This window comes from Urtica dioica, chromosome 3, assembly GCF_054948205.1.
Source record: "Urtica dioica subsp. dioica isolate 48M chromosome 3, U.dioica_male_clone48M_v1_H2, whole genome shotgun sequence".
Taxonomy (NCBI): Eukaryota; Viridiplantae; Streptophyta; class Magnoliopsida; order Rosales; family Urticaceae; genus Urtica; species Urtica dioica.
Window position 1 is genome coordinate 49446389 of NC_142758.1, and position 27675 is coordinate 49474063.

At 38.3% G+C, this 27675-nt stretch overlaps 4 protein-coding genes and 1 pseudogene across 5 annotated transcripts; 3 read left to right on the top strand and 2 right to left on the bottom strand.

Annotated features, from left to right (window-relative positions):
- Positions 1-1290: 1290 nt before the first annotated feature.
- On the top strand, positions 1291-3546 carry LOC149403483 (uncharacterized; annotated as a pseudogene).
- Positions 3547-7288: 3742 nt separating this feature from the next.
- Positions 7289-8697, top strand: LOC149403484 (limonoid 21-O-acetyltransferse-like). The gene has a single exon (XM_089609690.1). It carries the CDS (start codon positions 7333-7335, stop codon positions 8632-8634), a length of 1302 nt encoding a protein of 433 aa, XP_089465816.1. The 5' UTR covers positions 7289-7332; the 3' UTR covers positions 8635-8697.
- A 902-nt stretch (positions 8698-9599) lies between these two features.
- LOC149403485 (limonoid 21-O-acetyltransferse-like) lies at positions 9600-11083 on the bottom strand. The gene has a single exon (XM_089608913.1). The coding sequence runs from the start codon at positions 11043-11045 to the stop codon at positions 9720-9722; it is 1326 nt and encodes a 441-aa protein (XP_089465039.1). The 5' UTR covers positions 11046-11083; the 3' UTR covers positions 9600-9719.
- Positions 11084-12858: 1775 nt separating this feature from the next.
- LOC149403486 (epi-neemfruitin B synthase L1AT-like) lies at positions 12859-14404 on the top strand. The gene has a single exon (XM_089609902.1). The coding sequence runs from the start codon at positions 12883-12885 to the stop codon at positions 14239-14241; it is 1359 nt and encodes a 452-aa protein (XP_089466028.1). The 5' UTR covers positions 12859-12882; the 3' UTR covers positions 14242-14404.
- Positions 14405-17869: 3465 nt separating this feature from the next.
- Positions 17870-21590, bottom strand: LOC149403487 (serine/threonine protein phosphatase 2A 57 kDa regulatory subunit B' theta isoform-like). Of its 2 annotated transcripts, XM_089608911.1 has the most exons (3): positions 21385-21590; positions 19725-21187; positions 17870-18596 (listed from the first exon to the last, which is right to left on the bottom strand). In XM_089608911.1, the coding sequence occupies exons 2-3, from the start codon at positions 20880-20882 to the stop codon at positions 18237-18239; spliced, it is 1518 nt and encodes a 505-aa protein (XP_089465037.1). In that variant the 5' UTR covers positions 20883-21187; positions 21385-21590; the 3' UTR covers positions 17870-18236. The 2 variants fall into 2 exon arrangements, with proteins under 2 accessions (XP_089465037.1, XP_089465038.1); XM_089608912.1 differs by lacking the exon at positions 21385-21590 and having other exon boundaries at positions 19725-21368.
- Between the last annotated feature and the right edge of the window lie 6085 nt (positions 21591-27675).

Genomic DNA, 27675 nt, shown 5'->3' on the forward strand with positions numbered 1-27675 from the left:
TGATTGCAGTACGTTCAATTTTTTTGTATCCCCATCAACAAGAATACTTCAGACTCTTAGGCAAATTGTAATTGGAAGACCACCATTATTTTATATTTTCAGTCCATGGATTTATGTACGTTTCTGCTATTAAGATCTATGATTTTGTTTCTCTTGAATTGAATTAAGATTAATTTAGGGATTTAAATCCTAACAATTGGTATCGAAGCCTTCCTAATTTCAATTCTTGAGATTTATTTTTATCATCGTCGATTACGATCGTTGTGATACGGATGATAAAAAGTATTTTAAAATCTTAGTCGTTACCGTATTTCGGTGCACATGCGAATTTTGGTTTTGGTTTTCAATTGCGTCGATGTGTGGTGTGTTGTGATTCGGCATTGATCTGTGCGTGGCATATTGAATTATTGATGGACTTTATAATCTGGTTTTGGTGGTTTAATTGTGGGTATATGATCATCGCACTGTGATACCTTGTGTTTGACAATTCAATTTGCAATATTTTTTTTTTTAGAAAACAAAAGTGGGTTGTTTGCCTTGCGATATAATTGTTTGACTATTTGCGATTACAAAGTATCAGTTTTATGTTATTAAACTTTGTCGCATATGACATCTTTATGACTCTTCACTTCACGTTGATGCCTGTACGTAATTTTGTTGGTAGTCAGTGTGATATTTAGGCATGGTTTATAAGAAGTCAGTGCATTTTTTTTTTTTTATACATTAATGCATATATATGACATAAAGCTTCTGTTATTCAAATTAATGGTATATTATACATAAAAGTGTCCATTATTTCTAATAAATAACTGAAACAAAAATATCGTCAAAGTGACCTTTCTTGATTATTTATGAAGAATTTTAGATGTTGTGTATGTGTTAATTTATGTGGATACTCGTCAGCTCAAAGGAATATTAGTGACTGGCCAAATTTCATATACACATTTGTGAGGATAAACATGTAACAATTGTAAAGTTTTACTTGTGAATAATTGATCGATCCAAAGATAGGTTAATTTTTTACAAGCCTTATTGTTAGTGTTTGATCATTACAACAAAAATACCATTAGCAGTTAATATTATTGTCCAAAGACTTGATATTGATGTTGCATTAGGTATCTTGAGATGAGATTTATCATTATTTGAATTTTATTTCTTATTAAGGTTGTATTTATGTGTATATTTGCTTATGGTAACAACTTTAAGGATTGGAAGGAGAACATGATGATTGTTTTTAATGGTAACAACTTTAAGGATTGGAATGAGAACATGATGATTGTTCTTAACTGCATGGATCTTGACTTATCGCTTAGAATGGATAAGTCGGCTTCTCTTACGGATGCTAGTTCCGCCGATGATGGGCGGATCTATGAGAAGTGGGACCGTTCTAACCGAATGAGTCTTATGATCATCAAGCGCGACATACCTGAATCGAAACTTTTAGGGGTGCCGTGTCTGAAGAGATCACCAATGCCAAAGATTTTCTAGCCGAAATCGAAAAGCGCTTTGAAAAGAGCGATAAGGCTGAAACGAGCACTCTTTTAAAGAAGCTTTTTCAATGAAGTTCAAGGGCAATGAAAACATATAGGAGTAAATTATGGAAATGTCTCATATTGCTTCAAAGCTGAAAGGACTCAAACTTGAGTTATCGGATGACTTGCTTGTCCATTTGGTCCTTATATCTCTCCCTCCTAAATTCAGTCAATTTCAGGTCAGTTATAACTGCCAGAAAGAGAAATGGTCTCTTAACGATCTCATTTCATTTTGTGTTCAAGAGGAGGAAAGATTGAAGCAAGATAAGACTGAAAGTGCTCATTTGGCAAGTACCTCTAAAAGTAAGAATCTCAAGAGGAAAAATGAGGCTGCTAAAGATAAAGGTCCAACACTAAAGAAACAAGCCCAAGAGGAGCTTCCAGAGGGTTGTTTCTTCTTGCAGGAATGTCCTAAGTATCGCATTGGCGTAAGAAGAAAGGTACATTCCTTGCTTTAGTCTGTTTTGAGGTTAATTTGGCTTCAGTACCTAGAAACACTTGGTAGTTAGATTCTGGTGCTACTTCTAACATAAGTGTTTCGATGCAGGGTTGCCTGAGCTATCGAAGGCCAAGTGACGCCGAGAGACGCATCTATGTTGGTGATGGCAAGTCGGTAGATGTGGAAGTAATTGGGCATTTTAGATTGTTATTAAGTACTGGTTATTACTGTACCGTCATTTAGACAGAATTTGATTTCGGTTTCTTATTTGGACAAATTAGGATATTGTTGTTCATTTCAAGACAGTGTGTTCAGTTTATCTATTAATTCTAAAGTTGTTAGGACCGGTTCACTTGTTATTTATGACAATCTTTATATGTTTGAAACTGTTGCTTCTTACAATGAAACCTTGAATGTGGAATCACGTGGTACAAAGCGCAAATTAAGCAATGAGAATTCAAGTTCTTTATGGCACAAGCGATTAAGTTACATTTCTAGAAATAGAATTGAAAGGCTTGTTTCCGACGGAATTTTGGATCAAATTGATTTTTTGGACTTTGATGTTTGTGTTGCATGTATCAAAGGAAAACAGACTATAAAGAAGAAAATGGGTGCATTAAGGGAAACAGACGTCTTAGAGTTGATACATACGGACATTTGTGGACCATTTCCTACTCCTTCTTGGAATGGTCAAAAATATTTTGTATCATTCATACACACGACTATTCAAGATATGCATACATTTTTTTTATTCATGAAAAGTCCCAAGTATTGGACGTGTTCAAATCATTTAAAGCTAAAGTTGAAAACCAACTCAACAAAATGATAAAGAAAGTCAAATCTGACCGTGGTGGTGAATACTATGATAGATATGACGGCTCAGGTGAACAACGTCCGTGACCCTTTGCCAGATACCTAGATGAGTGTGGTATCATCCCACAGTACACTATGCCTGGGTCGCCTAGAATGAATGGTGTTAATGAAAGACGAAACCGAACTCTTAAGGATATGGTAAGGAGTATGATTAGTCATTCAACCTTACCATAATCACTCTGGGGATAGGCACTCAAGACCGCAGCCTACATTTTAAAGAGGGTACCAACTAAAGCCGCTGTCAAAACACCTTATGAGCTTTGGATCGGGCGAAAGCCTAGTTTAAAGCATTTCCATATTTGGGGTTGTCCTGCTGAAGCAAGGCCTTATAGGCCGAGTGAAAAGAAATTGGATCCCAAAACAGTAAGCAGCTACTTTATTGGGTACCCTGAGCGATCAAGGGGTTATAATTTTTATGATCCTAAAATTAAGACAATCTTTGAGACGGGAACAATAACGTTCTTTAAGGATATTGAGTTTGGTGGGAGAAATAAAGAAAAAGACTTTGTCTTTCAGGAGGATTCGGACTCAACAATTTCTATTGAGGAAAGTTTGATTCCTATTCTATTCTTGTCATCAATCAAGAGCAACAAGACATTGCCATTCAACCACCTGAGGTACAGACTCAACAACCTCAAGATCAAGTGCCTTTGCGGCGATCCACTACAGAAAGAAGAAATGTTATACCAGATGATTATATAGTTTTTCTTTTAGAAAATGAGAATGGTTGTGGTATGATGGAAGATGACCCTGTCAACTTCCAAAATGCCATGAATAATTCAAACTCTATAAAGTGGATTGAAGCGATGAATTAAGAGTATAAGTCTATGCAAGACAATAAAGTTTGGGAACTTGTCCCATTGCCTGAAGGAAAGAAACCTATTGGTTGCAAATGGATTTTTAAAACCAAAAGGGATTCGAAGGGTAATGTGGAGAGGTATAAGGCTCGTCTTGTAGCTAAATGTTGTACTCAAAAGGAAGGGATATGGAACATAATGGCACTTGTTGCACATTTCGATATGGAACTCCATCAAATGGATGTCAAGACGGCGTTTCTCAATGGAGACATTGAAGAAATAATCTATATGATGCAACCTGAAAACTTTGTGTTGGGAGACCCAAAGAAGATGGTTTGCAAATTGACAAAATCCATTTATGGGCTAAAGCAAGCTTCCCGTCAATGGTACCACAAATTTCATCAAGTGATTCTCTCGTATGGTTTTGAGAGCAATGTTGTCGATGACATACTACTTGCCACCAACGATAAATGCATGTTGCATGAAACCAAGAAATTTCTATCAAATCATTTTGAGATGAAAGATCTTGGTGATGCCTCTTTTGTATTAGGAATCCATATTTACCGAGACCTTTCTCGAGGTTTACTTGGATTATCACAAAAGAGCTACATCGATAAAGTGCTTAAAAGATTTGGCATGAATGATCGTAAATCAGGAGATACCCTTGTCGCTAAAGGAGACAAATTTAGTCTCAATCAATGTCCTAAAGGAATTCTCGAGATTCAAGCAATGGAAAAGATTCTCTATGCTTCGGTAGTTGGGAGTCTTATGTATGCTCAAGTTTGTACGCATCCGGATATTGCGTATATTATTGGAGTTTTAGGCAGATACTTAAGAATCCAGGTATGTATCATTGGAAATCAGCCAAACGGGTCATGAGGTACTTGAAAAGAACAAAAGATTACATGATCACATATAGGAGGTCAGATCAATTGGAGATCATCGGATATTCTGACTCCGATTTTGTGGGATGCCAAGATAGTAGGAGATCCTCATCAGGCTATGTCTATCTGCTAGGTGGTGCAGCTATATCATGGAATAGTGTTAAACAGACTCTTATAACTTCATCCACCATGACAGCAGAATTCGTAGCATGTTATGAGGCATCCAAACATGGTATATGGCTGAGGAATTTTGTCACGGGGCTGCGTATAGTGGAAGGAATTGAAAGGCCACTTAAGTTATATTGTGACAATAAATCAGTCGTAATGTATTCTAACAACAACAGGAGCTCGACGAAGTCGAAACATATCGACATCAAGTTCTTAGATGTTAAGGAAAGAGTGAAAGTGGACAGATTTACATAGAACATTTAGGAACAAACTCCGTGATAGCGGACCATCTTACAAATGGTCTACCACCGAAGGTCTTTCACGAACACACTTATCATATGGGTGTTGTAGAGCTTCATGATATCTAGATTCAGTAGGAGTTTGTTTGTTCGTTTATTTATGTTGTGTGCTTTATGTTTTTGTGTTGTTTGTAAACACACATATTTATTATTTATGATCAGATTCATGACATTAGTTTATTACACTTTGCATATTCAAGATAAACTTTGATATCTTTAAAGTAGGATCAGATAAAATTGATATGAATAGATCACCTTGCATATAATTTTATCCACAACATATTCATGATTGATCTATATCATTTGATTATATTGATATATGTGACCACTGACGTGTTTAGTTATGATTGATATAACGAAAACAACTTTGATCATATATTTATGTAATTGATGGACGAGATTGTAATATGTCACATCATAATAATGACAATTTTTTGCGCGCTAAGGTTGACACATTATTTTATACATGTGTAGTACAGGGGAGATTGTTAGAAAATTTTAGGGACTACTAATGTTATTAAATAAATGTGTTGAATCATTATTAATTAAGTCAAAATTGATGTGGTCTAATTTAGAATAAAATTTGTGACTTAAGGACATATTTGTCATGAAATTATTATGTGACTACCATAAGTGTTAATCTAATTTGATGAGAGGTCAAATTAAAAATAAAAAATAGTTATTAGTAACTATCTGACAGTTATTAGGCAATTACTAATAACAGGGTAGATCTCTGCAGTACGTTCAATTTTTTTGTATCCCCATCAATAAGAATACTCCAGACTTTTAGACAAATTATAATTGGAAGACCACCACTCTTTTGTATTTTCAATCCATGGATTCATGTACGCTTCCGTTATTAAGATCTATGGTTTTGATTTAGGGATTTAAATCCTAACAGATTATGCTTTGACACTAAATCGCAGAGTCATCTATTGCAGCTATTTTCAAGATCACTATATAGATATCATAGACACACGTGATAATTGCTTAATTTATCATTCGTTGTATTTCAAAATTGAATTTTACTTTAGGTTAAAGTAGCTATTTACTATATAGATATCATAGATACACGTGATCAAATTGAATTTTAATTCAGGTTAGCGTATCTGTTGGCTAAATGACCAGCTCATTAATATTTTTTTCTATTTGGAAAAATATATGGAAAACGAGAATGATAGACCCGGCCCGTATATATACTTCCACATATATATATATATATATATATATATATATATATATATATTCTTTATTTGAATGCTACAGTAAATTACAAATGATGTAATTTAAGTATTTTTTGGATGATGATTAAAACTTAACCATTATTAATATATGATTACTTAACAAGATGAACTAGTTTACTGGTAAACACTTCTACCTTTAAATGAGGAGATGTGTTTGAGTCAGGTTAAATGCAAAAGTTATCAAAATCTATATGTTGATTACTTTTAATTAATTATAAAAATATTTAAATATACAGCGCGTAAAGTGCAAAACATTAATGTAGGAATTTTCATATAATCAGCGTTGACCGAGGTATATATGGTAAACATCAAGACAGTCATATAAAGATCAATAATTACGGAAGTATTATGCAATGATCGTGGGTACATTACATATGGAGGATATGATTATCTTTATCTTATTAGACGGATAAACGTCAGAATCACGATACCGCAAATATTGAACATTTTTTATTTGGATGTCTCTTAAACGATGAAGATATAATATTCCTTTTTCTTTAATTTTGAAAAAAAAAAAATATATTGGATAATGGTATACAAGCACTTATTTGAAATGTTTAAAAATGAGTTGACCTAGAGAGGTATATTAAATGTTTACGAAATATTGGCAATATCTCTCCACGATTATTCTTTTATCTTTTTCATTACATAAAAACTTTCAAATTTTACAATTTCTGTATATTATTGCCTCCTGTTCGAGATCACAAAAACTCCAAAAAATAAAAGGAAAAAAAATTATATACTAAATTTATTTTGAATGCGGAAAATTTATAGGCTATCTTTCAAATAAAAATTGATCAGGGCCCATTTATTTGGCTTCTCTCTTATTATAACAGTGTTAGGAATGAATAAAAAGGGTACACAGCAACTATTATAAAGATGCATACACTATATATATATATATATATATATATATTTAATGTTGTAGGTACACCTAACAATCAATGGGAAAATTAATCTTATACTATTTATGAACTTTCCTTGCCGATGGAATAAGCTGTCATATATTGACTTTTATTTACCAAGTACCGACTATGTATTCACATATAAGAACATATAAGATTTCATTTAAACACATTACCATAAATAAAGAAAAATGGAGGTTCAAGTAGTTTCTAATGAGATTCTCAAACCCTCTTCTCCAACCCCAGATCATCTTCGTCATTATACTCTCTCTTTCCTTGACCAAATATCTCTTAAAGCTTATAGTCCTTTTATATATTACTATGCTTTGAATGATGATAATCATATCGCCGATATATCCAAAAATCTTAAGAAATCTCTGTCCCAAGCCCTAACCCTCTATTATCCACTAGCCGGACGATTCATCGACGTTGAAAAATCGCTAGAATGCAACGACGAAGGAGCTCTTTTCAAGGAAGCTCGCGTGGTAAACACGAGACTCGGTGAGGTTCTGAAAAGTCCGGTCCCGATAGAACTCAACAAACTCCTTCCATTCGAGCTAGACGAGTTTTCTGAGATTCCGGTCGGAGTCCAACTCAACGTGTTTGGCTGTGGAGGCATCGCTATCGGAGTTTGTGTCACTCACCGGCTCGGAGATGCCTTGTCGTGTCTTAACTTCGTCGGAGACTGGATGGCCATCGCTCGTGGAGAAAAGACCATCAAGACCCTAACTCATCCCGAATTTATTTCGGCCAATATATTCCCGCAAAGAGTCATCGCCGGTTTCGACACTTCTTTCGGCATGGCTAAGAAAATGTGCACCGAAAATGTGACAAAGAGGTTCGTGTTCGATCGCCAAAGTATTGAGTCTCTTCGGTCAGAATACCAAGGCGAGAGCAACCAAAAGCGCCGAGTCTCGCGTATAGAAGCCTTGTCGGCATTCATATGGGCTCGTTTTGCAGCCTCGAATAAGCTTTCCGAGACCGAGCCAGCCGAAAAACCGTACGTGGTACTCGAAGCCGTGAACATTCGTCAGAAGATCGAGCCTTCGCTGCCAAATCATAGCTTCGGTAACTACTACACCACTTCCGTGACGACTGGGTTGATTAAGAGCACTAGCGAAGAGAAGTTCGGTCACGATTTGGCGAGGAAGATCGGGGAGGATTTGAGAAAGGTCGACAAGGGGTTTGTGGAATACCTTAGGGTTTTCGGGGACGATTATTTTGAGAATCTGAAGAGAGAAACGGCCAAGGGTTTGGAAGGAAAGCTTATAGTGACTATCTTCAGTAGTCTATGTAGATTTCCTCTTTACGAAGCCGATTTCGGATCGGGGAAGCCGACGTGGGTGAGCTCAGCGGCAAGGGGTTTTGTCAACGCCGTTGCTTTCATGGACGACAAATCTGGCAATGGAATAGAGGCTTACGTTTGCTTGAAACCTCATCACATGGAAAGACTCGAAGCTGACAAAGAGTTTCTTACTTTTGTATCTCCTTGATGTGAACGTAACTTTCGTGTTTCTTTGTTGCGTATATTTCCAGTGCTATGAAGTTTTGTAGCATCTTTATGTTACTTGACGTGAAAAATAAAATAACCATGGTAAACTTATTTTGCATGCATCATTTAGTCAACTAGTTTGGGTGTGAGTTTTGCTGAAAGAATCTGAGGTTACCTTGCGGAACAACCGGCAAAACTTGCCGGAAATCACCGTCGGAGATAACAATTTTTCCACCAAATGGCAGTGAGCAAAAATTTAAGCCTTGCAATAATATCTATTAACGGCTTCAATAGAAAAGTGATGTGTGATGCTTCATCCCAAATTATAATTGTTGAAATGCGTAGTAATTTGCCAACCGATTGTTTACTCACATTAGATTTTGAATAATATGTGTTTCATATCTAAATTTTTTTTGAATAATTTACAAAATTAATCGTTATTCACATTTGCAACAACAGTGTTCACAAAAAATTTCATCGAAATCAATATTCAAAACCAAAGAAGTTATCACAAAAGCATTCTATGTTCAAGGTACGAAAATTTTAAATTCTAGAATGCAATACCAATTTACCTTTAGTCAAGTTTACAATCTCACTGAGCTTAATTTTATCGACCAAGAATCGGAGAACAAAAATGATGATCACTCCCCTGCAACATCCACCTCCAACAAAAAACCTAAGCTTTGATTAATTTATTTTTATTTTATTTTAAAAGAACATTATGTATTTTCTTTGCTTTTCTTTTTTTCTTCCATATTTTATCGTAGTATTTTGTGATTGTGTGTGTTGATTGTAAAACTAAGGGAAACATTTTCTTTATTTATTTATTTATTTACGAATATGAGACTTGTTTTATATTTATTATTATCACTTTAAACTTTAAAGTATTTAAAGTATGTTAGTTAAGTAATTTTGATTAATTTTAAATTATATTTTTCAAGTAAATCTTTATTAAAACGTGCATATATATACATATGAATGTTAAACATCAATTATAATATGTGGTACCTAGGATAGTCTAGTGGTAATTCCACACCACCTATCTCCACTCCAGTGCAGCTAAGCTGCCTTCAAAAAAAAAATCAATTATAATAGGCTATAAAACTTCGGAGATACAAAAGCAAGAAACTCTTTGTCAGCTTCGAGTCTTTCCATGTGCTGAGGCTTCAAGCAAACATAAGCTTCTATTCCATCGCCAGCTTCATTGTCCATGAACGTAACGCCATTGACAAACCCCCTCGCTGCCAAGCTCACCCACGTCGGCTTTCCCGATCCAAAATCCGCTTCGTAAAGAGGAAATCTACATAAACTACTGAAAATGAACACCAAAAGCTTTCCTTCTAAACCCTTGGCTGTTTCTCTCTTCATATTTTCGAAGTAACTCTCCCCGAAAACCCTAATGTATTCCACAAAACCCTTGTCAACCTTCCTCAAATCCTCTCCTATCTTCCTCGCCAAACTGCGACCGAAATTCTCTTCGCCACTTGTCTTGATTAATCCCGTCGTCACGGAACTACTATAGTAGTTACCGAAGCTATGATTCGGCAACGGAGGGTCCATCTTTGGACGAATGTTTACGACTTCGAGGATCGCGTAGGGCTTCTCTGCCGGCTCAGTCTCGGCTAGCTCCATCGAGGCTGCGAAACGAGCCCATATGAAAGCCGACATCGCTTCGACACGCGATACGCGATGACACTTCTCATTATTCTCTCCTTTTGTTTCGAATTCTGACCGAAGAGCCTCGATGCTCTGGCGATCGAACACGAACCTCTTCGTCACGTTCGTGGTGCACATGTTCTTCGTCATGGAAAAAGTCGTGTCAGAACCGGCGATTATATTCTTTGGAGGGAAAATATCAGCCGAGACGAATTCGGGTCGAACTAGGGCTTTGATGTTTTCTCTGCGGGCGATAGCCATCCAGTCTCCTATGAAGTTTAGACATGACAAGGCATCTCCGAGCCGGTGAGTTACACAAACTCCTACGGCGATGCCTCCGCAGCCGAACTCGTTTAGTTGGATTCCGACTGGAATCTCGGCAAACTCGTCGAGCTCGAACGGAAGGAGTTTGTTGAGTTCGATCGGGACCGGACTTTTCAGAACTTCCCTGAGCTTTGCGTTGACCACGCGAGCTTCCTTGAATACAGCTCCTCTGTCGTTGCATTCGAGAGATTTTTCGATGTTGGTGAATCTCCCGGCAAGTGGATAGTAGAGAGTTAGGGCTTGAGACAAGGATCTCTTAAGCGTTTTGGATATTTCGGCGATATTATCATTATTCAAGGCGTAGTAGTAAATGAAAGGACTGTAAGCTTTGAGAGACATTTGATCAAGGAAAGAAAGATTGTAATGGCGTAGATGATCTGGGGTTGGAGAAGAGGGTTTGATGATCTCATTAGAGACGACTTGTACCTCCATTTTTCTGTGTATATTTATCGTTGGAATGTGTTTTTGTATGGAAGCTGTTATATATATACACATATGATATATATATATATATATATATATGAAGTTCTTATATGTGTATATATAGATGGGACATAAAAGTCGTCTCTAATGAGATACAAAGTGCTTTCAACTCATTATCCGCTAATAAGTCAACGACTGTATGTGACAGCTAATTAATGCGTATTCGATCACATGTATGTGTGTGAAACAATATATACGTTTGTAAAAAATGCAAGTCTAGAGTTAGTCACATGGCCAACTCATTTTACACATTTAAATAAGTGCTTATATAATAATCCAATATAACTAAATTAATTATAAATGATTATTTATCGTATACCCTCATCTTTGAGTCAGTTCTTATTTTATCACCCTATCTTATAACGAATGTTAACTGTACAGTTCACATCAACATGAGAGTCAAGAACGGATACAAAATTTATCATAAATTTACAGTGTGCTCTATAAAATTAGTATTTGGAAAGGAAAAAAAAATAGTATGATTTTAGGTATCATACGATTAAAATAAATACAGTAACCAAATCTTTATTTGTTACTTCATCAAATTATTGTGTAAAAGTTAAAAACTAAACTCGGGTTTCCTCGTTTTCTCACGTAAGTATGCAGCTGAGAGATATAAGAATTTATAACAAAATTTGTTTGTGTCGTCTTTTTCTTTTCTTTTTTTCTTTTGTTGCGTATGTGAGAAGAGATTATAAAATTTTATACGACACCTGGCTGGAGTTAGCATGTGAGCTCCGAAAATCAAGGGCAAGTCATCTTTTTTAAGAGCTCAGAAAATAAGATACTTAAGAGACAATGTTGCTGTATGAGCTGTATCTCAAACATTAGACGTTTTGTTGTGTAGGAGTAAAATATTATAGGCTAAAAATATAACAAAACATCTCGTCAAACTTACAATATCTCTTTCATCGATCAAGATACAGAAAACAATCCCTTGACCAAGCAAGGATACAGATATAACAATATGTATATTACAATGAAAATATTCACCATTTAAAAAAAAAATTGTTACAATAATCTTAATAAGTACATGTATAAATGAGTTGGTCATGTTAGAATAAATACTATGTTTTGTACAATTAACATGGAAGTACGCTATAACAATTTTCTGACAAAAAGAAATCTAGATATAGCTCATAATCGTATAATATTACATATATATGATATAATATTTATTAGCATAATATATTTGTCATTATTATATTTATGTAAGGTTATTTCAATCTTTTATTTATTTAATTAAATAAAAGTTATATATTCAGATTATTATATGTTTCTCTTCATGTATCATTATGAATAACTCTTCATTATTTTCTGTATGAATCCCTAAATCTTCGACATTTTATAAATTATGTGTGTGATCATAACAATATATTTTTAAATAAGATACCGCATGTTATTAAGCTGCCACATCAAAAACTTACTGGCATCATGATTCATGAAGCGATCTCAACCACAATATTTTTTATTGAATATAACCACAAAATTAGTAAGTCATCGTGAATATATAAATTATAGGCCATTGTTCTTCATGAGTTCATGCGGGGATCGACATCTGGAATATCACCTTGCTTGTATATCATTATTTGACAATGTTACAATCTATATATCCAAATAACAACGTATGTTAAGCTGTCAAAATCTAGTCAAATAACATATTATACCTCATAAAGTGATCCTCATTCAATATAAATTATAGGCGATCAAGAAATCTCTTACTACACTACACATCAAAAAACTTGTATCTCATTTCATAAGTCCTATAGCGAAAAGCGAGAAAAATATGGATATTAAAGTAATCTCAAACGAGATGATCAAACCCTCCTCTCCGACCCCAGAAAATCTCCGCCTTTACAACCTCTCTTTCCTTGACCAAATGTCTCCGAGAGCCTATTGCCCTTTCATATACTATTACTCATCGCTGAAACACAAAACTAACGTAAACGATCATCATCATGATCACATCGCTGACGTGTCAAAAAGTCTCAAGGAATCTCTATCCAAAGCCCTAACTCTCTACTATCCTCTGGCCGGCCGTGTCGACGCCGGCTTCGGAAACTTTGTTCTCCGATGCGACGACGATGGAGCTCTATTCATAGAGGCCCGTGCCGGAGAAAAACTCTCAGCCGTCCTCGAGACCCCGGTCAACATGTTTGACCTCAACAAGCTTTTGCCGGTGACCCTCGACGAAATTCCGAAACTACCCCTCGCCGTCCAGCTCACCGCTTTTTCATGCGGTGGGGTCGTAATCGGAGTGTGCGTCGACCACTTCATCGGCGACGCGCTTTCGTCGCTCATATTCCTCCAGAACTGGGCGGCGATCGCCCGAGGCGACGATACGACCTCCCCGGAGTTTATCTCAGGCGAGCTTTTTCCGGCGAATCCCTCCCTCGGAGTTGAGCTCGGAATCTCTTCCGGTGCCTTCAAGGGCATGTGCGCGGAGACCACGACGAAGAAGTTCGTCTTCGAGAGCTCGAAGATCGAGGCTCTTAGGGTTAGGGTTTCAAGGGATCATAATAGTGAAGTAAAACCGGCTTCGCGAGTCTCGGTTCTATCCGCCTTTTTGTGGACTCGTTTCGGACGGTCCATCGGGCTCGGCGAGCCGGGACACCCGGCGAAAGAGTACGCGGTCATCCTCGCCGCGAATATCCGGTCAAAGCTCGACCCGCCATTGCCGAACCACTCTTTCGGGAACTACTACGCTCTCTCGGCCACGACCGGGCCGTTGTTGGCGAGCACCGATCTCGACGGTGATTATCGGCACTGTCGAACCCTAGCTTCGCGGTTAGGGCAAGATTTGAGGAAGATAGACGGAGGGTTCGTCGGGTTCGTGAGAGGGAACGGAGCGGAGTTCTTGAATTCGATCAAGAAAGAGCAAGCTAGGGTTTTGAGCGGCGAGGTGGTAGGGTTTTTTTTAAGCAGCCTTTGTAGGTTTCCGATCTACGAGGCCGATTTCGGGTTCGGAAAACCGGTTTGGATGAGCTCAGCGGCGAGGGGTTTTCAAAACGCTGTTACCTTCTTTGACAAGAAAGATGGTGATGGAATAGAGGCCTTTATTTGCCTCAAGCCTGAAGATATGGCAAAACTTGAAGCTGATCAAGAGTTTCTCTCTTATGCTACGTCATCTCCAATAATTGGTTGATTAAATATTATGTATACAGTAAATATGAACTAGAAAAATGTGTATTCGGTCGGAAAATTTCAGTCCTGAATCTTTGGCCGTAAGCGATGTACTACTATACTATAGCATATGTAATTAATAATTGGAGAATGATAATATCTCTGTACAAATATTTTCTTTTGTTTTCTGAATGACTATATATTACTTTAATTACTGTTGTTATTTATAATAAAAAAAACTTAGACAACAATAATATAACGAAAAACCTAATATTCTATTGAAATTAGACTGTGGAAAGTTGTAAGATTAAAAAACTCGTGACCTTATAAACAATAATTTGTTATTTTATCTCCTTCATGTTGTATCTTTAACATATATCAGACGGTGCCTTCTTTCGGGTTTTACGGACTTGATTAATATCACCAATATAAGTTTCTAAATGAAGTAAAAATGATACGTGTACCAAAATCATAAAAAAAACAAAATTATATCAATACACATAAAATAGATTGAAACAGAAACTATGTAGACAAATTATTATGACAGGAATCATTTCTGTCATGGAATAAGTTTACGTCACGATGAAAATGTTCACATCACAACTTGATCATAGAAAATCACACTTTTTCCACGACGTAAGATATATTCCCGTCGTGAAAACAAGCTTTCATTGAACGCGGCAAAAAATATTTTCATCGCGCGAAGTATACGAAAAGCGTTATTCTTTCATGATAAGACTAATTCTCGTCGTGGAAAATGGTGGAAGTTAACTTTCGTCGTGGAACGTAAAAAACACACAACATTTTTTCTACGACGAAAATAATTTATGTTGTGGAAATGGGAATGTCCGAAATTTTTACAATGGAAAAAAACTTCCTTCAAAAGTCCATCGGGTAATTAAGCAGGTATTTTTTCTGCAACTAATTAATAAGTCCATTTAAATTTTGTAGAAATCTAATATGTGTTTTATGTAACCGTATAAAAAAAATATGTTAACACGTAAAATTAAATATCTTCATTGTTATTATTTTTTTGCATAGATAATTAAATAATTAACTAATTTAAAACATTATATTTTTTTAGTAATTTTTACCCTATTTATTGCGTACAGTTTTACGACACTGATGAATTAAATAAATAACGTTAAGCATTCAATCCAAATTCGATATTTTAGGAAGCTTGTTCTCCAAATTCGAGATGGCGTGTTTGCATAAGGTTATGTATCCATTCCATATGCATAGAAAAACATAAAATATCTTGATTATAGGCTGAATATCGAAGAGAGGCATATTATATTTTGATCACAACCACTTAGAAATGAACCGAATAAGCAAATAAAAGAGATTATCCAGTGTTTATAGGAGTTATTTATTTTAAAAATATGACAACAAAAAAGTTCATGAAAAAAGCTTTGTTTAATGACAAAATATCATGAAAATACTGTTTTTAATGTATAACATGTACTGTCATTTTTTTAATAAATAGCCCTAATTAATTAGATAATAAAAAATATTACTTAAGTCGTACTTTCGGAATAATAATCCTTAAATGAAAAAAAAAATGTGTAAGATGACTTGCAGAAAATTTCATAAATAAATATACTAAGATCCGTGATGACTAGCAATGCTATATACTTACGTAGTAATTATCTCCTAATTAAACAAGTATGGTACTCAGTTTTGGACATTGGAATTTGAGGCTAGCGTGTGTAATGCAATTCAAAGACCTTTGAAGTCAAATGTAACATTGTCCGCAATTTATAAAACACATTAAATATATATATATATATATATATATATATATATATATATATATAATATATATCACTCAGCACGTCAAATTTATCTAATGAGTTCAGTCAGGCCATCACCATCTATAAATAAAGATCACCAAGTTATGTTTTGAAATTTTTACATTATTGGCCATATCCTATGTCTCGGTCTATGAACAATATCTATGTATACATAAATCTGAACAACCGACGTGGAATAAGTTAACAAATTATGATAAGCACTTACATATCTTCATTATTTATTTATTTTTCGTTCTTTTGTAGTAATTTGTTTTCGTAATCACTTCTGTCATACCCATAAAATTAGTAAATTTGATCAGACAGCTGGGCAAGTAATGTTCTTGTATATAAATAGTATATTTTATCCTAAACTGGCGAAAAAGTTTCATAATTTCAAAAGGCTGTTATGTGAAGTTAAATTAAGGTGATTAAAATGGTTGTTCAATTAGTGGGTGAAATAATTTTTTGAACAACGGATTGTTTTTAGGCAGTTTTAATCAAAGTGATAAACAAACAAACAATCAAACTAAAGCGAGTAAAGGACACAAGATAATTGATAACTATGTTCGGCGATATTCAACCTACTTAAGGGGTTGATATTCCGGATAAAAACAATCCACAATATCAATCAGTCAAATGAATAGGAATATTAAGTTTACTGACTCTCTCACAAACACCTGTCTTTGACTCTTCCTGTGGATGTAAATCCGAGCTCCCCTCAGATTCGAGAGTACTCTCTCTCTATGTTTCATCCAATCTTCTCTAGAAGATTATCAAACACACGCACATACAAATTCATATCCAGGCAATGATCACAGAATTGCAAGCACCGAGAGCTAGTTGTCGATGAAAATTTTCAAGGCAAAGAGATTAGCTCAAGGTTTAACGCGGCGTGAATTTACCTAACAAGAGTGTATGACTTAATTCGACTTCAAGGAGCTTTATTAGGTCAACCTATAAATCTCTCGCGAATCTCACACAATTTGAAACCAAATATCCGATAATATATATACTCAATATATTTTTAATTGAAAACTGAGGTTTTCAGCTATATTCGCGCGGGCGGACAATGCAGCACAAGTAACCCGAGTCTTAAACATTTTCTTACAGCTTCGCTCGAACAACTTTAACAAAATTGTTTTGTCAAACCAAACTAGAGAATCCAACACAAATAATTCTTCTTATGGCTTGTAATTTGGTTGATGTTGTTGAAAAGAAGCTACATTTCTTCAGAAGGATCTGCATTATTATTTAGTATCATCTCTTCCAAAACTTATATATAAATGAAGCGGGCCGTAGGGAACATTTATTATTATTTAGTATCATCTCTTCCAAAACTTATATCGAAGCTCGTAAACAATGTGTTTTTCTTAAGATGCTTTAATGCTCTGTATGTGGGTAATAGTTCACACTCTTGTAGAAAAGTTACTAGTTGATGTTTTTCCAATGGTTTAAAACACCATAAACACACATCAGACACATTTTACTTTCCTTGCCTTTTTGTTATCTATAATCCTAGAGCCGTTAGAAACTTTAGCAAATGAAACATCACAAAATGAGCATAGAAAAAAAAGGGAATTCTGATTCCGAACATGGTTGGTGAATTAGAAAGAACTGTATCATCATGCTTCGGAAATACGCCTCGGAAACTGAAAGACGTGGACGTCAAAGATATACTGTGTTAGTATTACCAAACCACCACGGAGAAAACTGAATCATAATGATTAACTATCCTAAAAATCTTGAAACATCAGCTACTATGCAATCTCCAACGTTTCAAGTTGGATCACTTCATACAACAATTCTAAATTTTATGTTTTTTCGACTGATGATTTGGGTTTATATAACGCAAGCATATCAAATAACAAAAAATAATAATAATAAAGGAAAAATCTACAAAAAGAAAGCGTTGAAAATTTGAGATAACAAAGAAAGATCAACAGAACAATGTTCTTCCCTGGAATATTTTGCGCAGCAGATCGGAATTCTATATGATCCGATCCCTTCTATTCTCTTCTTTCTCTTCTCACCCAAGCATCGATTGATCGTCCCCGAGAACCCGAATAACAATAATAATAATAATAATATTAATAATAAATAACCGCATAGACACCCGATCCTTCTGAGCCATTTACTAAAACCCCCTCAACTAAATCAAATTTTTTTTTTCCCAAAAATAAATAAATAATAATTCGAGAGCCAATCGAAGAGTGTGTGTGACCTTCTAGTTGCTCGGCCTCTCGGGTGGAGTTTTTCCGAGAACGAGAACGGCTTCGTTGCTCGAGGCTTTCTTAGCGGCGAGCTCTTCTAAACGCTTCCAAGTGGACTCTCGTCTCGCTCTGATCTCCTCTTCCTTGGCCTCGTCTTCTTGGAACGCGACCGAGCACTCGTTGAAGAGCTCGGAATCGAGGTCCTGGAATATTTTCCGGACGTTTAAGGTGAGGCTGTGAACAGCTTGGTTCCAGTGGTTTCTCGTGTTTCTCTCCAAGGCCGGGAATATTATGGGCAATATTACGCCCCGGTTTTGCTTTATCAAGTTCTCTATGTGGTCGTTGTTCCACAGAAACAGCGCTCTCTCTGCCACCTGTGAAAACGAAAAGAAAAAAAAAACAAAGAAATCAAATCAATCCGAGTTTTCGGTAAACTGGGGTCTATCTTTTTAGCTTATGAGATCAAACAAAGGTGTGATAAACGTGATTTTCTTTTGTTTTAGGTCAAAATATTATTTAATTTGTTCATTTTATAAAACTAATATATTGTAGTTTGTGAATATGTTTGAAGTCGTTTATGTTTTTGAATTTTAAAAAACAAAGCACCAAAAAAAGGATCAAAATGTTTCAAAGACAATAGGTCAGGGACCAAAATGCCACAATCACAAAAACCCAGAGTATGACGAAACATAAGAATTCATTTCCGTTATCACACACGGGTTTCTCAATAATCGAGACTACTATATTTAGAATATCATGGACATCTCTCCAATGGACTCTATTTTAGAGTTGAATCACGGTGAATATAGAGTATGCGCAATTTAATACATAATGTATAAATCCCATTTTATGTTAAATCATGTGAATAATGAAACTCTTATCTTTAAATAAATAAAAAATAAAAAATAAAAAAAAAATAAAAAAATCCTGAATTCTGTTCTGTTCCCTTTGCCCAGATCTCATTTTTTTTTTCCCAGAACAGAAATTCGAATCCAGTCCCGTCGGAACTCTGGTCAGAACGGAACGGAAACCCAGGTTTAATACGGAGTATCACTATTCAACTCAGAATCTCCCATCTTAATTTACTTTTTACGTAATCTATGATCCCATTTTATTCAACTCTACGTACAGGGTGTAACTATTCAACTCCGAATCTCTCTTCTTGTCTTGAACTATTTTTTTACAAATCGAATGGAACTTCATTCCTATCGAAACTAGGCAAGAAAAACCCGAATGCAAATAAATTTTGAAGAGTATGAAAACGACCGAATTCAAGAATATCTTTTTTTTTTTTACATATTCTATAATCCCACTAATTTTGAAAAAGTATGAAAGCTAGGCAATGACTCCTCTTGACTTTGACATATTCTATAATCCCCACTAATTTTTTAACTCAGAATCTCTCTACTTGTCTTGAACTATTTTTAACAGTATATTGAATGGAAGTTCATTCCTAGCGAAACTAGGCAAGAAAGAACCCGAAAGCAAAATAAATTTGATACCTGAAAATGAGAGCTGTTCAAGCACCGGGCGATCTGCCGAAACAATGGAACCATGCATCGCTGGAACTCGGCGGGCTGAGTCGCCTCCAAAACCTCCTCGAGCTCGCCCAAGAACATGACCTCCTTCGAGCTATTCGTGACCGGCCAATACTTGACCAAGCCCCGAATCACCGTGTCGGCGAGCTTGCAATCCTTCTCAACGAACTGAGTCACGCAATACGAAAGCTGTTGCTGATAAGCCACGAGACACTTGGGCTTGTGCAGAGGAATCAGAGCCCGAACAAGGAAAAGCTTGTGCTCTTCCTTGAGCGGGAGAGCGAACCCGTTCACGATGCTTCCCAGGATCTCCAACAGCTCGGCGATCCCGTTGTGCCTCTCGGTCTCGAACACGAATCTGTAAAAGATATTGTTGATGGCTTTTCTGATGAACGGTCTATGGACCATGAATTTCCCGTAGACCCGGTGGAGGATCGTTTTCAAGTACTCCCTTTCCCTCGGGTCCTCCGAGTCGAAGAGCTCCAAGAGTTTGAGGATGAACGAGTGGTCCACGTGGCGCTTCGCCAGCTTGGCGTCGACCTCCGGCGAGGCCACGAATCTCAGAAGAAACTCGTAGACGATCTGGAGGTGAGGCCAAGCGGGTTCCATGGACGGCTCTTCTTCTTCGAGGTCGAAACCTTCGGCGATTTTGCTCTCCCTCGGCGGAGGCGTGAACGATCTGAAGAGATTCGACGAGACCATTTTGATCCCCTCTAGCATCGCGTTCTCCGGAAGCTTCCCGGTTTGGTTCGAGGCCGTGAGATAGTCGACGAGCTCGAGTAAAGTCTGTCTCTTTATCTCCTTCTCCTTGAGATTCTTCGTCGGGTCCGAGAAGTCGAAAGCGACGCAGCAAATCTGGAGCTTCTTGACGAACAAGTTAAGCTTCTCCGAGCTCGGAACGTCCCTGAACGACGGCAAAGCCTCGTACGACGACGACGAGGAAGACGATGATTGTACGGGAACGGCATTTTTCTTCTTCGAAGCTTCCGAGGAGGCGTGATTTCTAGTCAACTCGCCGCTTCTCGAGCTCGTCGAAGTGTTCGAGCTCGGGTTCGGATTCGAATTCTCGCTGCTCTTCGAAGACGACTTCCTGGGAAGCTTGCTGAGAAACTGCTTCAACATACTTAATTGGGATCCCCAAATCCACAGTCACTTCGAAATCCCCAAATTTTTTTAATTTTTTTCTATGAGAACCACTTAAGAAAAGAGCTTCTTGGAATCCTAAAATCCATTCCGATTGCATCCACGAGCGAAAACGACATTTTAATTTCTTAACTCTCGTAGATCACAACGAAAGCCGAGCTTTTACTGCGAGACCTCGTTTCGATTTCGTGCTCTAGTCAATTCCTTGACTGAGAAGACCGAGCTTTTGAGCCGAAAATCAGCGATGACTTTCGCGAATCGAAGTTAGGGATAGCTTTTTTTGCCTTCGGTTGATTCACAGGAAAATCAGAAAGAAAAAAAAATAGAAAGAAATGTTTAATCAATCTTCATTCTCCATTTCGATTCAAATGAAAAGCGGAATCGAATTGCCAAATTGAATATAATAGCAGAATCAAATACAAATATATAAAATTTAAAAAAAAATTCAAAAATCGATGCTTTGGTAACGATAACTACTTACAGAGGAGAATCGCTGATTGTGCTAAGTTTTTTTTTTTTTTTTTTTTTTTTTTGCTCGCTCTTCCTTTTCTCTACTTTTTCTCGTTGCTGTTTGTTGACTCGGAAAAACTTGTTCTTTTTTGTTTTATTTTTTTTTGTTTATTATCTATTATTTGCTCTTTTTAATTTTCAGGGTGATTATTCATTCAATTCGAGATTCTTTTTTTATGTCCTGAGTTGGACCTCTAGAGCCATCACTCAGTCAAGTCAAAAGACAAAGCGTTTGAAGAAAAAAAAAATGTTGGGAAAAAAATTCAAAAATAACAACGAGTCCTTGTAGACATCAAATCAAACGAGTGTGGGATGAAAATAGAAGTTTTCAACAAGGAAATTGATTTTCGGCCCGATTCACGAGTCCCGAACGATCCACTCACGTGATGACACGTGGCAACAAACTGCCACGTGTCATCACGTGAGTGGATCGTTCGGGCTCGTGAATCGGGCCGAATAGCATCACTCTTTCAACAATCCTATTATAATCATTTCTATCCAAAAGGTGATGATAAGAAAAATGCTCTCCGTATAGTAGGTGAAAGTTGACCCTCCCTGAAGTCTACGAAACTGGTCAACGATCATCCCTGTCAGAGCCGGCTCAAAGAAATTGGGGGCCTTGTGCGAGAAGAAAAATGAGGGTCTTTTATAATTATATTTAATGACAAAATATAAAGCAAGAAAATTACACAAAATCCATTTTTCTTGCTTTTTGAGATGCAAATTCAGAAATTAAATCTTTATACTCAAGTTTGTCTAACAATTCTTTTTCAACTGACAAAATAGCAAGTCCACTAAGTCTTTCTTGACACATAGATGACCTCAAATAAGACTTTATCAACTTCAACTTGGAAAAACTTCTCTCTGCGGAAGCAACAGAAACAGGAATAGTCAACATTATTCTATAAGCAACATAAGCATTAGGAAAAGAATCAATATGTTTAATATAATTAAGTATTTTCATCGAATTGCTATCATCATTTTGAAAAACTTCCCTTAAAACCTTTACTTCAGAAAATAAATTCAAACCATCTAAATCAGAATTTCCATCATACCTTAAAAAACATTCAAGATTCAAACAATATTTTTTCAAAGTATCTTCATCTAATAGCTTAAGTTTTTTAAAGTTAAACAAAAAACCAAATAGATTTTCAAATACTTTAAATTGTTCAAATCTAGTTCTAAGAGAAGTTAAACCAACCATCTCCTATCATGTTTCTCTCCATTTGATAAATTTCTTACATAATGAGAAATTGCAAAGTGTCTAGAATTTTCATCTTTGGGAAAAATTATATCACTTTCACGTATTGGACCTTTCTCTATTACTAAATTTTTTGACTTGTTATCTAAATTTTTCCATCTTCCCGGATCATAAATACGACTCAAGTCATCAATAGTTTCTTGATTTTCATTATCATCTAGTGTATTCTCAATTTCATGGGTATTCTCTACAATTGGGTCAGTGCTATCGCCTAATACTTCTTCATTTATTTCTTCATTCGATTATGGTTGCTTGAATTTGCTTGATCTTTTTTATTGCTTAAAACAAATTTTTCAATTGCTCCTTTTTGTGATTTAACAAAGCTTTCTAATTTTATTTTTTTTTTTGAATTTTTTCATATCCCGATGGGTATTTTCTATTCGACATATCTAACACTAATTACTAAAATGCTGATATTAAAAAAACGCAACACACACAAAAGCAAAACTTATAATATAAAAACTAATAGAAAATAAATAGTAATAAAAAATAATAAGAGAGAAAGATAAAACCCGGAAATATTGAAATAGCTTGGTATCTTGATCTCTTCTCCTTGTAAACCTGAAAATAAAACAATAAGAAGTTGAGTTTTTTTTTTTTTAAATATGAAAATCTCCTGATCTTTTTTTTTTTGGCCACTTGAACGTTTTTTTTTTTTTTTGTAACTTTTGAGTATTGTAAAAGCAATTGAATTAGACAAGTATAAATAGGAGGATAAAATATCTATTTAACGGTAAAAAAAAAAAAAAAAATCAACGTCCAGAGCATTCAAACCCTTCAAATCGCAGCATCCAAACCAAGAAAATCGCAACAAATTTGGGCATTTAATTGTTTACCGTTATGCAAGTGACAACCATGTATAATAAATGGCCAATGGGCTTATTCCTAAAAATAACTAAGCCCACAATCACAATCAGACTGCCCAGCCCACAATCACAATCAGCAGGAGACTTCTTTTACGTTAGGCTCTTTTTCCTTTTTTTTTTTTTTAATAAATCAGAGGGCTGTCCTTGGGTGGGGGCCTTGGGCCTTTGCCCCACTCTCCCCACCCTTGGGCCGGGCCTGATCCCTGTGAGCTCCGACGGCTCCTTTTGGGACAAGAAGGTCCTTAGGTTCACATACCTTAACCCCAAGGGTTCCAAGCGCCACCAGCTTCACAATCCTTTCGAAGACGACGAAGATGACGCCGCTGAAATAGAGGAAGTTGTCGCCCAAACCTCCATTTTGTTAGCCTCTGATCTGAACCTCGGCAAACCTGAAACCACCCCACCGATCAGAGGATCCGATAACGTTCTTTTGGGGAAGCTGATTTCCTGGAAACCTTGTGGCAAAAGCACTATCTCTGCTATCCTTAATCGAGCCTGGAAAACTGCCCAACCCTGGGCCATCTCAGAGATCAAACCGGGTCTCTTTAGATTGTAGTTTACCCTCAAAGACGACCTGGAAAATATTCAAAAACGAAGCTCTTGGACTGTTAAAGGAGCCCAGTTTATTACCCAACTTTGGCCAGAACGATCTACCTTAGATGAAGTGAAATTCCGATCTTGCCCATACTGGATCCGTCTCTCCGGCCTTCCCCGGAGATGGTCAATGACCACTGTCTTCGCCGAATCGCAGCCACCTTCAGAGAGGTCCTGGAGTGTAGGGTCAACAGAGGAGGTCGGTTTCGTCATTCGGTCCGCTTCAGAGCCTCAGTTCCGATCAGGCGCCCCATCAAGGCGGGCTTCTTCCTCGACAGGGGCGATAACAAGTTCTCGTGGGTCCAGGCAAAGTACGAAGGTTTGGGCTCCATCTGCTTCAGGTGCGGTACCCTCGGACACGGCCAATCGGACTGTTCCCACGCAGAAGACACCCTGATCGAGAATGAGGGTTTCAGGAAGATTCCCATGTTTAGTGAATGGATCCATGCGTCCTCTCCGATCGAATCTTGTTTCTCCAACGGAGGTAGAATTCCTCTCCGCCGTGAAACCCCCCCCCCCCCCCCCCCCCCCCCCTTAGATGAAGTGAAATTCCGATCTTGCCCATACTGGATCCGTCTCTCCGGCCTTCCCCGGAGATGGTCAATGACCACTGTCTTCGCCGAATCGCAGCCACCTTCGGAGAGGTCCTGGAGTGTAGGGTCAACAGAGGAGGTCGGTTTCGTCATTCGGTCCGCTTCAGAGCCTCAGTTCCGATCAGGCGCCCCATCAAGGCGGGCTTCTTCCTCGACAGGGGCGATAACAAGTTCTCGTGGGTCCAGGCAAAGTACGAAGGTTTGGGCTCCATCTACTTCAGGTGCGGTACCCTCGGACACGGCCAATCGGACTGTTCCCACGCAGAAGACACCCTGATCGAGAATGAGGGTTTCAGGAAGATTCCCATGTTTAGTGAATGGATCCATGTGTCCTCTCCGATCGAATCTTGTTTCTCCAACGGAGGTAGAATTCCTCTCCGCCGTGAAACCCCCCCCCCCCCCCCCCGGAGGAAAACGCTCCCTCTGATCTTCCAGGCGATAAGGCGCGCGTTAAGCCCACGCGTGAGAAGGACAATTCCTCCAAAGGTACAGCCCTCGATCATCGCGCCCGGGACAGCTCCGTCCTCAACGTCTCTGATGCCTTACCACCCACGTCGCGGACCTCGAATCGCTGCGTCAATATTTCCTCTCCAGGATATGCGGCCTCAGATCTCTCTTTGAACAAAGGAAAAGAAGCCTTATCTCTTACCCCTTCATCCGTTGCTTTACAGACCTACTCTAAAAAGAGGTCAGAAGTCAAACCTCCACCTCATGGGCCCCAACCCAAACCCAGCTCAAAAAAGCCTTCACCCCTTTCAGGCCCTTGTCCCTCCCAGATCACCTTGGGCCCAAAACATCTCACTTTATCCCAGGGCCCAAGTATCTCCCAAAATCCTCTGAGCCCCACTGGCTCTGCCCCAAATACCCCCCAGGCCACCCACAGCGAGATTTTCTTTTCTCACTAAGGTTCTCAAAAATTCCTTCACTGAGATCAATTCCCCTCTTACGTCCAGCAACTCCAGACCAGGTCTAAAAACCAAGCAAGCTAGCTCAGAGAAACCGACTTCGCCTCAGAAACGCCGTCGCACTTCCTCGAGCCGCCCTACCGACTCTCAGCATGAAGACCGAGCCCCGGCCTCGACCATTTCTCCTCCTGATTTGGACGAGCCCACTACTAAACTTCTATCGGCGCCCCCCATGTACCGGGGCGACCGGTCACAATGATTGGCTTATTTTGGAACGTCTTCGGGCTTGGCGGCCCGGAGACGATCAACGCTCTCACTCACCACATTCAAAGACACAACCCGGACTTCGTTTTTCTTTCGGAACTAAATCCACCAAGCACCGTATGGATTGTCTACGTTTGAAACTCGGTTTCGGCTCTTGTCTTAGTGTGGGGAGTGAGGTTAAAAGTGGAGGCATCGTTTTATTTTGGAAAGACGGCATCAATCTTAGAATCGGCTCCTATTCAAAAGCTCACATCGAAGCTTCGATCACCGAGGATGACGGCGCTTGTTGGCGTGTTATGGGCATCTACGGCAACCCAAAACCGTCTCTAAGGAAATTCACTTGGGAGCTCATTTCACGGGTTCATAAGCTTGCTAGTGGCCCTTGGTTATGCGGGGGCGACTTCAATGAACTTCTATACAACTCCGAGAAGAAATGTGGTGTTAGAAAATGCCCGAGTCATATGGGGGCATTTCGCGATGCCATCGACGAGTGCCAACTCGAGGATTTGGGGTACGTCGGGGACCCTTTCACTTGGAGGCGAGAAAACCCAGGTGGCGACACCACCCTCGAGCGTCTCGATCGCTGCGTGGCCAACGAGGAATGGCGTTCCTTATTTCCCCAAGCCACCATCATGCACTTGGACCTTTGGGCTTCCGACCACCGGCCCCTTCTCCTCTCTACGGTCGGCCCTTTTACCCGGATCCCAAGGTTCACCCGTCGCTTCACTTTCGAGAAAGCTTGGTGTGAAGAAGATGAGTGCAAAGCAATAGTCACTCACCATTGGAACACCTCGTTCTCCTTGTCCCTCGCCCTTTGTGCCTCCGCCATTTCTTCATGGGGGAAAAAACGCTTTCATGAGCTATCTTCCGGCATAAAAAAGCACAAGCTCAACCTTAGCCGCTTAAACGACTCCTCTACTCCTTACGACCCCGTATCCATTCGTCAGGAGGAGATTGCCCTCAACTCCCTCCTAGCCAAAGAGGAATGTTATTGGAGGCAACGTAGTAGCGTGGCTTGGCTCCGAGAAGGCGACCGCAACACCAAATTCGTCCACCGGAAAGCCTCTAATAGACGGAAAAAGAACAAAATCGTTGGCCTCTACGACGAGGACAACCGATGGACCGAGGATCCGGCATGTGTGGAAGGTATTATCTCAAACTACTTTGTCAATATCTTCTCGTCGACTAACCTTTCTTCGAGAAATATTGCTCGTGTTACCCATTGCCTAGACTCTTGCATTCCGGAGGAGACGAACCTTTGGCTTACCTCGGAGTTTACTAGAGAAGAGGTCCGCGCGGCTTTCTTCAACATCAACCCCATTAAGGCCCCCAGGAAAGACGGCTTCTCCGGCCTCTTCTTCCAAAAGTTTTGGGACATCGTGGGAGAGAGCATTACCAAGACTTGCTTAGACATCCTTAACCACAAAAGGAGCGTCGGGGCCCTCAATGAAACTCTCATCGCCTTAATCCCCAAGGTCAAGCACCCGACGAAACCACAAGATTTTAGACCCATAAGTCTTTGCAACATGATATACAAAGCCATCTCCAAATGCATATCCTCTCGTCTCAAATGCACGTTGGAGAAGGCCATCTCCGAGAATCAAAGCGCCTTTGTAGGCAACCGTCAAATCTTCGACAACGTCATAATCGAGATCGAGGGTACCCACACCATGAAGAGGGGTCGATTTGGCAATGGTAAATGCGGAAGTCTCAAACTCGACATGTCCAAGGCCTTTGATCGTGTGGAATAGGATTTCATAGAAGCGTGTATGGTGAGGC

What these genes read in the sequence shown, in the direction of transcription:
- LOC149403485 (XM_089608913.1), bottom strand. Translation starts at nt 11,045, where the DNA reads ATGGAGGTACAAGTCGTCTCTAATGAGATCATCAAACCCTCTTCTCCA.
- LOC149403484 (XM_089609690.1), top strand. Translation starts at nt 7,333, where the DNA reads ATGGAGGTTCAAGTAGTTTCTAATGAGATTCTCAAACCCTCTTCTCCA.
- LOC149403486 (XM_089609902.1), top strand. Translation starts at nt 12,883, where the DNA reads ATGGATATTAAAGTAATCTCAAACGAGATGATCAAACCCTCCTCTCCG.
- LOC149403487 (XM_089608911.1), bottom strand. Translation starts at nt 20,882, where the DNA reads ATGTTGAAGCAGTTTCTCAGCAAGCTTCCCAGGAAGTCGTCTTCGAAG. An exon ending in TGAACAGCTCTCATTTTCAG is followed by an intron (nt 18,597 to 19,724) that starts GTATCAAATTTA and finishes TCGTTTTCACAG; the next exon opens with GTGGCAGAGAGAGCGCTGTT.